The sequence below is a fragment of the Pseudophryne corroboree genome, chromosome 3, assembly GCF_028390025.1.
Source record: "Pseudophryne corroboree isolate aPseCor3 chromosome 3, aPseCor3.hap2, whole genome shotgun sequence".
NCBI classification, from domain to species: Eukaryota; Metazoa; Chordata; class Amphibia; order Anura; family Myobatrachidae; genus Pseudophryne; species Pseudophryne corroboree.
In genome coordinates, this window is record NC_086446.1 from 584723852 (window position 1) to 584735898 (window position 12047).

The window sequence follows — 12047 nt, forward strand, 5'->3', positions numbered from 1 at the left end:
CCTTCTCGTAGTCTTGCCTTCTTTTCTGGGAGCTCCTCATCTCCTGAATCCAAAGTGCCCATTGATGTGTCACTATCCTCTTCTGACTCAGACTCTGAGGGCGAGCAACAAAGCCCTTTGTGGGCTCAGTGGCTCGCTGCGCTTGCCCCAGGTTCTATTCCCACTCTGTGGGTGTCGTGGACACCCGCGAGTGGGCATAGCCCTGTTAGTTGGCATGCTGACTGTTGGGCGTTCAAGTGTTCGGAATCCTGGCAATGTGATCTCGGTAATGTGACCTGTGTTCTGTGATCACAATTAGATAGGCAAAGCATTTCGTATGCCCACTTAGCACTATACCCTCTGTGTGCCATACTGTTCAGTATACATTACCTATATTCTATTATGTAACTACAAGAACTAGTAGGGCCTTATCCCCTCCCCACCCCCCGAAAAACATTGCACTGCAGCTGGGGCAGATTTAAAATTGTGATGGGTGTGTCCTAATTTAAAACTAATCTAATAATCTATATATACATATACATACAGTTAGATTCATATATAATCCAATTTACTTTGGTAATTTCTAATTAGGAAAAGAGGTTGTGGCTCTTTTTCTTCTCCTGTCTCTGTCCTCTGAATAACACTGCTGTTCTCCTGACTTGTTAAGGTCTTGAAAATATGTCTGTCTTCCTGTTTCCTTCCCAGATGCACTGCTCAGGAATGTTGTGGCACCCTGATATTGCCACTCAGCTTGTCCTCTCCTCCGAAGATGACCGACTGCCAGTCATTCAAGTTTGGGATCTGCGTTTTGCCAGTTCCCCATTGAAAATGCTGGAGAATCATACAAGGTAGAGCTGGAACATGAACCAAAGACACATCCTCTGCTCCAAACTGTTACACACCTCTGTGTGTTTGGGAATCAGTATGATTCACCGGCGGCCGGCGGTATACCGACAGCGGCATCCTGGCCGCCAGTATGATGGCAGCGGGGCAAGTGCAGAGTCCCCTTATGGGCTTGCTGCACTCACCACAGGTTCCAGGTTCTATTCCCACTTTATTGGTAGTCGTGGACACCCACGAGTGGGAATAACCCCTGTGCACCAGGATTCCGGCTGTCTGGATTCTGGCGTCTGTATCCTGACCGCCGGCAAATTAACTGCAACCTGTGTGTTTTCATTACTGTGACACAGGTTCACTAAATACTGCCTGATAACACAGACTGTGACTCAGTGGATACTATTTTACTTCTTACCTAAGCAATTATATTTATAAATAATCTATATATAAATTGTAATTCTCATTCGTATCCAGTGATGCAGTTTAGGTTGTAAGGAAGGAATTGCATTAAATATTCACAATCTATTGTATTGCCTCATAGACCTATTTTGCCAAGCACTTCACATTAAAACTACTATAAGAAGTATACACGAGCATTTTCTTTATTAATGTTGCTGTTTACGAGTACCTAAATGCATCAGAAATTGTTGTATTTAGGATTAGGTAATATGTTCCGTGTTTAGCACACCTGAAACTACCCAGGTACTCACAATGATACAACACAGCATTTCAAAGAGCTTCTTGTTTATTTTGTATATAGGGGCATTCTGTCCATTTCTTGGAGCAAAGATGATCCAGAATTACTTCTCAGTAGTTCCAAAGACCACCGTATACTATGCTGGAACCCAAGCACAAGTGAGGTATGTTGTTTTCACTTTATGTATACAAAAATACTTTTTCTAATGTGCATGTAAACAGTGTGTGAGAACACAGCACTTACTAGACATCTAGTTCTCTTTATGCTTTAACTGAGAGGTCTGATGCGGTGCATTTTTCACCGTTTTTCGTTATGACGCTTGTCACAATGGGGCAGATTTATTAACCTGGAGAAGGCATAAGGAAGTGATAAACCAGTGATATGTGCAAGGTGATAAAGGCACCAGCCAATCAGATCCTAACTGCTAATTTACATATTGGAGCTGATTGGCTGGTGCCTTTATTACCTTGCACATATCACTGGTTTATCACTTCATTATGCCTTCTCTAGGTTAATACATCTGCCCCAATGTTCTCAGCGTTATGCTCTGAATTGATTAACTTGAGATTTTGAACGCAAGTCCAGTTTTTGAAGACTAGGAAAGTTCTAATTCTATGTACAGATGAAGCTGTAAATTGCAAAGACCATTGTGTGTTATGTAATGTCTTCATCAGGCCTTTGTTTTACATGTATTATTAGCATCCTCCGCTATAAAATATAAAATTTCTCTTAAATCATGAAAAATTATTTCACTCATAGGGGGCGATTCAAATGTTTTATCCCACCCCACTACGGCATATCGCCCTTCACTTTAGACTGGGAAAATCAGAAATAATAGTCGCCTGCGGTATGCATTCCCAATCGGAGCAAAAACTGACCTGCTCCATCAGGCACATGGTGCCCAAAAACAATACTGTGTACCCAATAAGTATGGAGAAACATACTGTATGTTTTGTGCACATAGCACATCTTAGGGGGTGTTATTCTGACAGACCAAACAGACTTTTGTAAGGAATTTAATCAATTAAGATTCCTCATTCTTCATCATATGGAAGACGCATGAAGGGGGGAAATATATACAACTTTTTTGGGGGGATTTATGTTGGACAAGAACTGGTACATTTAGTAATTAGGTATTTTTTAGTTTTTAATCCATTGGGGATTTTTTAGGAAAAAATAAACCTTTACACATTAAGGATCACTCTACTATAAGTTATCATATCTACATCACATGCTATTTTTGTCTGAATACATAGTGTATAGTTCCAAATTTGGAGGCAGTTCACTTTTTGATTATTATTATTATTATTATTATTATTATTATTATTATTATTATAATAACTGTCATTGCTGAAGATCATTTTTGAGTTTGCTTTTATTGCTTTTCAATTGTCTTAAACTGATAAATTGTCAACATTGACAATTTGTGGTTTTTTTGCTTGTTTTAAAGATTAGTGTGAAGATAGAGAAGTTTAATGTACAGTAGCCTAGACCATATTAAAACTCCGTTTGTGTGCCTTATATTCTCTACTCCAATTATAGGTGGTGTATGAGCTGCCAATCAATAACCAGTGGTGCTTTGATGTCCAGTGGTGTCCACGTAACCCCTCAGTGCTATCTGCTGCTTCTTTCGATGGTTGGATCAGTGTTTACTCGGTCATGGGCGGTAGTCTGGAAGCTCAGCAGAGGAGCCAGGCTGACATGGTACGTCCTTCCATTTTCTTTTGAAAGAAAAACTTTATTGATAATTGTGCAGTTTGTGGCCAGTAAGTGATAGGATTTCGATTCGATGACAAACTTGATATTAAGATAAACTCTGATGAAATTAGAACCACCATTAGGCTTATCTTATCTATCTGTCAATATGTCCCAATTGGCGGGGAACATCTAAAAATTGCAAATGTCTGCCAGACTATGGAAACGTAAGCGGAACACACTCTCTGTTATGTAAAGGTTGTCCCAGGTGAGTATGACTTTGCTGACAAGGCCCAGACTCTGTCTGTTTGTCATAACTACTACTATGGCCGTTTTGATCACTATGACGAATACAAATCTGTTCACTACTAACTATACAATAATTAAATGTTATCTTTGCTTGCTTAAAATATTTTATATAAAAGTAATCCATATTAGTACAGTTTGTTTTCTACTAAATCTTATGTAGGGGAGATGTACTAAGACTTCAAGAGTGATAGAGTAGAGAGAGATAAAGGGGTAGATGTTGTTATGGGGGAGTAGTTGCATCAGTGCTGCATGTTATGTGCACTGATACCGCATCTCCCCCATGTATTACTGTGGTAGTGTGTGCTTAATGATAGTGCCCCTGTATTTATCAGTGCTGCTGTCTGTAAGATAGTGTGCTAATGTGCGGTGTAATGTAAGAACGTTTAGTGGCACTGACTGTTCCGACACCTGCAGCTATCAGTTTTGACAGCTGCAGGTGGTGTTGTCTTTCACAGTCATTGTAGTAGCTGCTACTGCTGCCGGGCTCCGGGCTGCATAGGAGATCTTATGGCTGCAAGATTTTGTGCATGGCCATTGGAGTCAGCCGGGGACGAAACACAGCGAATCCGCACTAGGCTGATGCACTGTTGGAGTCTGACCACCATCGCCAGAAGGGGGAGTTTTCACTCCCCCTCTCCGGCAGACGAGCTGTTAATACATCTCAGTGCTATGAAGCAGGTAGAGCTACAGCAGCACAATCCATGGCGCTGTAGTACGTTTACCCTGAAGTACCAGCCAATCGGCTCCTAACTGCCATGTTACAGACTGTTGGGAAAATGACAGGACCTGACTGGTACTTTATCTCTCTCCAAGACTTAGTACGTAGACCTCTTTAACTCTCTGCAAGGCCTAGTACATTGCCCTTTAATCTTTGACCTGTACTTTTGTTTTTTCAGATATCATCCTCCTTTAACAATTTAGATCCTTTTGGAACTGGGCAACCTCTACCTCCTCTCCAAGTGCCACAGCAAGCTGCACAGACCACTGTTATACCACCCTTAAAAAAGCCTCCTCGCTGGATTCGAAGACCTGTTGGAGTGTCCTTTGCAGTAAGCCAACACAGTGAAATAGCCATATATTAATGTTTTGGGAGGGGGGGGGGGGGGGGGGGGGGTGTTGTTTGATTGTTTTAATTCTCCTCCTGTTACTCAATGGGGACACCGAGTTGACTGTGGGGTATTGAATGGAGCAGCGGAGCCTGGTCACCAAATAATTAGTTTTTCTCTCCCAGCAGCACAGGCTTCCTCTCCCCTATACCTCTCTCCCTTAGGCAGTAGGACCAGTTTAGTTTGGTGCCCTGGTGCGGGCACAGTACAGCCTCCTTACTTTCATTTACTTTACTTATTTTCTGAGCCAGTGGCGAGTCAGCGTCATGACTCCCCAGTCACATCAGCTGCGCATTGGCGACTGGGTCAGTGACATTGGCTAGCACTTACGCGCACACATAGGTAGCACAGCCGCTGCTTGACAGGAGCAAGTAAGACGGCTTCCTGTTTGCTGGAAGCCGCATATATAGCAGCATTTCACCGCCAATGTTGGAAACCACGTTTTCTCTGCACACCCACTAGACAACATGGGATACTTGGTAATGGGACACTGTGTCTAACGGCAGCAATTTTCCCTGGGATTCTCCTCCTCTCCACCCCTCCTCCCCTTTTAACAAGCAGAGCAGCCATTTTACTGCCACTGCCTGCAATACTCGGATCAGAGACAGGGACACAGACAGGCTCCTGCCTCCCCAGTTCCTCATACTCTGTGCCAGGTTGTAGACTCTTGCCTCCTCCTCCCCTATTGAGGCTGGGTTCAGCATGAATGTGATTTGTATGCATATATTGTTTCTTTCTTTTCCTTCTTTCTGTCATTTCATTCTCCCCATCCAGATACATTTTCACTGTATTCTTAATATTTATCTGAACTTTTGTAATATTCTCTATTTGTCATACGTCCTAGAGGATGCTGGGGTTCACTTCAGTACCATGGGGTATAGACTGTTCCGCAGGAGCCATGGGCACTTTAAAACTTTTCTAGAGTGTGAACTGGCTCCTCCCTCTATGCCCCTCCTCCAGACCTCAGTTTAGAAAATGTGCCCAGGCAGACTGGTCGCACTCCAGTGGAGCTCTACTGAGTTTCACTGAAAAGACTTTGTTAGGTCTTTTATTTTCAGGGAGACTGCTGGCAACAGTCTCCCTGCTTCGTGGGACTTGGGGAGAAGAAGTAGGAACCAACTTCCTAAAGAGTTTCATGGTTCTGCTTCTTGCTGACAGGACACCATTAGCTCCCGAAGGGTACTGAACACTAGCTGCGGCTATGCGCTCACTCCCACAGCACGCAGTCACCCCCCTAACAGATCCAGAAGTCAGAAGACGCGTGAGTATTATTACCGGAGATATGCAAGAGGGACCTCCGGTCATCGTGACGGCTCAAGTTACCGCACAGCGAGCGGGAACGCTGCGCGGACATGCTATCCATACACAGCGCACAACAGGGCGCGGGGAGGGGGGGGGGGGGTCGCCCTGGGCAGCATGAAACCTACTCTGACTGGCAAAAAGGTAGCATATTGGGCCGTGGCTCAATCCTACACCCCCGCCAGTATAAATATTACCTCATGTTTGCTGAGGAAAAACGTGCCATTGCAAGGGGCGGGGCTTCTTCCTGAGGCAGCCAGCACACTGCTCAGCACCATTTTCTTCCAGCAAAAAGCAAGGGAAGAAACGCTGATCCTCCTCTCAACTTATGATTTTAGTATCAGAATGCAAAAGGGGGGGGGGGGGGGGAGGGAAGTGTATATTGTGGTATTATAACCTATTATTGACAATATATATAGAGCGGAAAGTCTCTGTGTACAAAGTACACAACACAGGGATTTTTTATTTAAGCGCTGAGTTATGGACTAGCAATGTTTTTTCTGTGTCCCTCTGACAGATTTTACTGTGGGTCTGTCCCCTATAAGCCCCGGAGTGTCTGTGGTGTGATTGTGCACGTGTGTGACATGTCTGAGGCAGGGAGCTCTCGCTCTGTGGGAGCCATGTTAGGGACACAGAGTTGTAATGTGACACCAAGAGCCTGACTGGGTGAAAGATTTACATGATAGTGTGAATCATATCAGTAAGAGATTGAATAAGTCTGAGTCTCCTGCAGAAAACTGAATAATCTGTTGAAGATGTGATTTTTAATAGTTCCGCCTTTCATCCACAGGGGACCCCTCTGGGTCACATAAACTTTTACACAAGTAGTATGAACTGATACCGACACGGACACTGATTCCTGTGTCGACACTAGTGATTGCAGGGGAATAGGTCCTAAGTTAGCGAAAAACATTCAAAACATGTTTTTACCTATAAATGAGGTATTCGAAGTTACGGGGCCCCCTCCTTTGCCACAGGAGCAGGCTTACTTTAGTAAAGAAGTATTGTAACTTTCCCTCCACCTCATGAGCAGAACAGTCTCTTGGAGGGAGTCTGGTTTAACCCGAAAAGAAATTTCAGATTCCCAAGTCAGGCAGCTTAGCTTTTTCCATGCAGAGGACAGGAAAAGGTGGGAGTCGCCCCCCATTTTAGACAGTGCCCTGTCACGGTTAAAGGAAAAAGGTGTTTCTCCCTGCGCCTGGGCCGGCTTCACTTAAGGAGCCGGCAGACCGCAAATTGGAGTCTACGTTGTAATCTATTGATGTGGCCAATGGGACACTTCTCAGGTCTACCATTGCCTGTGCGTGGATGAGTGGTGCTATTAAAAAGTGGTCAGAAAACTTGTCATTAGACATTGACACAATAGATAGAGACGAGATACTCCTAACGTTAGGTCATATCAAAGACGCTGCTGCGTACATGCTAGAAACCATGAAAGATATTGGTCTCTTGGGATCAAGAGCCGCTACCATGGCAATCTCAGCACGGAGGACTTTGTGGATTCGCCAATGGAAGGCTGACGCAGATTCCAAAAGGAACATGGAGGCTTTACCGTATTAAGGCGAGTCCTTATTTGGAGATGGGCTGGATGCTTTAGTTTCTCTATCGTCCTAGTGGATGCTGGGGTTCCTGAAAGGACCATGGGGAATAGCGGCTCCGCAGGAGACAGGGCACAAAAAGTAAAGCTTTAGGATCAGGTGGTGTGCACTGGCTCCTCCCCCTATGACCCTCCTCCAAGCCTCAGTTAGATTTTTGTGCCCGGCCGAGAAGGGTGCAATCTAGGTGGCTCTCCTAAAGAGCTGCTTAGAAAAGTTTAGCTTAGGTTTTTTATTTTACAGTGAGTCCTGCTGGCAACAGGATCACTGCAACGAGGGACTTAGGGGAGAAGAAGTGAACTCACCTGCGTGCAGGATGGATTGGCTTCTTGGCTACTGGACATTAGCTCCAGAGGGACGATCACAGGTACAGCCTGGATGGTCACCGGAGCCTCGCCGCCGGCCCCCTTGCAGATGCTGAAACGAGAAGAGGTCCAGAATCGGCGGCAGAAGACTCCTCAGTCTTCTTAAGGTAGCGCACAGCACTGCAGCTGTGCGCCATTTTCCTCTCAGCACACTTCACACGGCAGTCACTGAGGGTGCAGGGCGCTGGGAGGGGGGGCGCCCTGGGAGGCAAATGAAAACCTTTTTTGGCTAAAAATACCTCACATATAGCCTCCGGGGGCTATATGGAGATATTTAACCCCTGCCAGAATCCGTTAAGAGCGGGAGACGAGGCCGCCGAAAAAGGGGCGGGGCCTATCTCCTCAGCACACAGCGCCATTTTCCCTCACAGAAAGGCTGGAGGGAAGGCTCCCAGGCTCTCCCCTGCACTGCACTACAGAAACAGGGTTAAAACAGAGAGGGGGGGCACTAATTTGGCGTTAGAAATATATAAAAAAGATGCTATAAGGGAAAACACTTATATAAGGTTGTCCCTATATAATTATAGCGTTTTTGGTGTGTGCTGGCAAACTCTCCCTCTGTCTCTCCAAAGGGCTAGTAGGTCCTGTCCTCTATCAGAGCATTCCCTGTGTGTGTGCTGTGTGTCGGTACGTGTGTGTCGACATGTATGAGGACGATGTTGGTGAGGAGGCGGAGCAATTGCCTGTAATGGTGATGTCACTCTCTAGGGAGTCGACACCGGAATGGATGGCTTATTTAGGGAATTACGTGATAATGTCAACACGCGCCAAGGTCGGTTGACGACATGAGACGGCCGACAAACAATTAGTACCGGTCCAGACGTCTCAAAAACACCGTCGGGGGTTTTAAAACGCCCGTTTACTTTAGTCGGTCGACACAGACACAGACAGGGACACTGAATCCAGTGTCGACGGTGAATAAACAAACGTATTCCTTATTAGGGCCACACGTTAAGGGCAATGAAGGAGGTGTTACATATTTCTGATACTACAAGTACCACAAAAGAGGGTATTATGTGGGATGTGAAAAAACTACCGTAGTTTTTCCTGAATCAGATAAATTAAATGAAGTGTGTGATGATGCGTGGGTTCCCCCCGATAGAAAATATGGGCGGTATACCCTTTCCCGCCAGAAGTTAGGGCGCGTTGGGAAACACCCCTTAGGGTGGATAAGGCGCTCACACGCTTATCAGAACAAGTGGCGGTACCGTCTATAGATAGGGCCGTCCTCAAGGAGCCAGCTGACAGGAGGCTGGAAAAATATCATAAAAAGTATATACACACATACTGGTGTTATACTGCGACCAGCGATCGCCTCAGCCTGGATGTGCAGAGCTGGGGTGGCTTGGTCGGATTCCCTGACTAAAAATATTGATACCCTTGACAGGGACAGTATTTTATTGACTATAGAGCATTTAAAGGATGTATTTCTATATATGCGAGATGCACAGAGGGATATTTGCACTCTGGCATCAAGAGTAAGTGCGATGTCCATATCTGCCAGAAGATGTTTATGGACACGACAGTGGTCAGGTGATGCAGATTCCAAACGGCACAAAGGTGTATTGCCGTATAAAGGAAGAGGAGTTATTTGGGGTCGGTCCATCGGACCTGGTGGCCACGGCAACTGCTGGAAAATCCACCGTTTTTACCCTAAGTCACATCTCTGCAGAAAAAGACACCGTCTTTTCAGCTTCAGTCCTTTCGTCCCTATAAGAGTCATATCTGCCCAGGGATAGAGGAAAGGGAAGAAGACTGCAGCAGGCAGCCCATTCCCAGGAACAGAAGCGTTCCACCGCTTCTGACAAGCTCTCAGCATGACGCTGAGACCGTACAGGACCCCTGGATCCTACAAGTAGTATCCCAGGGGTACAGTTTGGAATGTCGAGACGTTTCCCCTGCGCAGGCTCCTGAAGTCTGCTTTACCAAGGTCTCCCTCCGACAAGGAGGCAGTATGGGAAAAAATTCACGAGCTGTATTCCCAGCAGGTGATAATTAAATTACCCCTCCTACAACAAGAAAAGGGGGTATTATTCCACACTATATTGTGGTACTGAAGCCAGAAGGCTAGGTGAGACCTATTCTAAATCTAAAAAAATTTGAACACTTACAAAGGTTCAAATCAAGATGGAGTCACTCAGAGCAGTGATAACGAACCGGGAAGAAGGGGACTATCTGGTGTCCCGAGACATCAGGGATGCTTACCTCCATGTCCCAAATTTGCCCTTATCACTAAGGGTACCTCAGGTTCGTGGTACTGAACTGTCACTATCAGTTTCAGACGCTGCCGTTTGGATTGTCTACGGCACCCCGGGTCTTTACCAAGGTAATGGCCGAAATGATGGTTCTTCTTCGAAGAAAAGGCGTCTTAATTATCCCTTACTTGGACGATCTCCTGATAAGGGCAAAGTCCAGGGAACAGTTGGAGGTCGGAGTAGCACTATCTCGGATACTGTTACAACAGCAGGGGTGGATTCTAAATATTCCAAAATCGCAGCTGATCCCGACAACAAGTCTCCTGTGCTTAGGGATGATTCTGGACACAGTCCAGAAAAAGGTGTTTCTCCCGGAAGAGAAAGCCAGGGAGTTATCCGAGCTAGTCAGGAACCTCCTAAAATCAGTGCATCATTGCACAAGGGCCATGGTAAAAAAATGGTGACTTCCTTCGAAGCAATTCCAGTCGGCAGATTTCATGCAAGAACTTTTCAGTGGGATCTGCTGGACAAATGGTCCGGATCGCATCTTCAGATGCATCAGCGGATAACCCTATATCCAAGGACAAGGGTGTCTCTCCTGTGGTGGTTACAGAGTGCTCATCTTCTAGAGGGCCGCAGATTCGGCATTCAGTTTTGGATGTTGGTGACCACGGAGGCCAGCCCGAGAGGCTGGGGAGCAGTCACACAAGGAAAAAATTTCCAGGGAGTGTGATCAAGTCTGGAGATTTTTCTCCACATAAATATAGCTAAGGGTAAATTTATAATGCTCTAAGCTTAGCAAGACCTCTGCTTCAAGGTCAGCCGGTATTGATCCAGTGGGATAAAACATCACGGCAGTCGCCCACGTAAATAGACAGGGCGGCACAAGAAGCAGGAGGGCAGTGGCAAAAACTGCAAGGACTTTTCGCTGGGCGGAAAATCATGTGATAGCACTGTCAGCAGTGTTTCATTCCGGGAATGGAAACTGGGAAGCAGACTTCCTCAGTAGGCACGACCTCCACCCGGCAGAGTGGGAACTTCATGGGGAAGTTTTCCACATAATTGTAAACTGTTGGGAATTACCAAAGGTGGACATGATGGCGTCCCGGCTGAACAAAAAACGGGACAGGTATTGCGCCAGGTTAAGAGACCCTCAGGCAATAGCTGTGGACGTTCTGGTAACACCGTGGGTGTACCAGTCGGTGTATGTGTTCCATCCTCTGCTTTTCATACCTAAGGTACTGAGAATTATAAGACGTAGAGGAGTAAGAACTATACTCATGGCTCCGGATTGGCCAAGAAGGACTTGGTACCCGGAACTTCAAGAGATGCTCACAGAGGACTTATGGCCTCTGCCGCTAAGAAGGGACTTGTTTCAGCAAGTACCATGTCTGTTCCAAGACTTACCGCAGCTGCGTTTGACGGCATGGCGGTGGAACGCCGGATCCTAAGGGAAAAGGCATTCAGGAAGAGGTCATTCCTACCCTGGTCAAAGCCAGAAAGGAGGTGACCGCACAACATTATCACCACATGTGGCGAAAATATGTTGCGTGGTGTGAGGCCAGGAAGGCCCCACGAAGAAATTTCAACTCGGTCGATTCCTGCATTTCTTGCAAACAGGAGTGTCTATGGGCCTCAAATTGGGGTCCATTAAGGTTCAAATTTCGGCCCTGTCGATTTTTCTTCCAGAAAGAATTGGCTTCAGTTCCTGAAGTCCAGAAGTTTGTCAAGGGAGTATTGCATATACAACCCCCTTTTGTGCCTCCAGTGGCACTGTGGGATCTCAACGTAGTTCTGGGATTCCTCAAAACACATTGGTTTAAAACCAGTCAAATCTGTGGATTTGAAGCATCTCACATGAAAAGTGAACATGCTCTTGGACCTGGCCTGGACCAGGCGAGTGTCAAATTGGTGGTTTTTTTCTCAAAAAAGCCCATATCTGTTTGTCCATTCGGACAGGGCAGAGCTGC

The 12047-nt window shown here is 45.9% G+C and overlaps 1 protein-coding gene across 7 annotated transcripts in view; it reads left to right on the forward strand.

Annotated features, from left to right (window-relative positions):
- Positions 1–12047, forward strand: part of SEC31B (SEC31 homolog B, COPII coat complex component) — a 302520-nt gene that overhangs the window by 154763 nt on the left and 135710 nt on the right. For all 7 annotated transcript variants that reach the window (XM_063961423.1, XM_063961428.1, XM_063961426.1 and 4 more), the window contains exons 7-10: positions 685–827; positions 1577–1676; positions 3056–3217; positions 4414–4566. In XM_063961423.1, coding sequence (XP_063817493.1) covers positions 685–827; positions 1577–1676; positions 3056–3217; positions 4414–4566 — 558 coding nt within the window. The remainder of the gene's footprint in view (positions 1–684; positions 828–1576; positions 1677–3055; positions 3218–4413; positions 4567–12047) is intronic.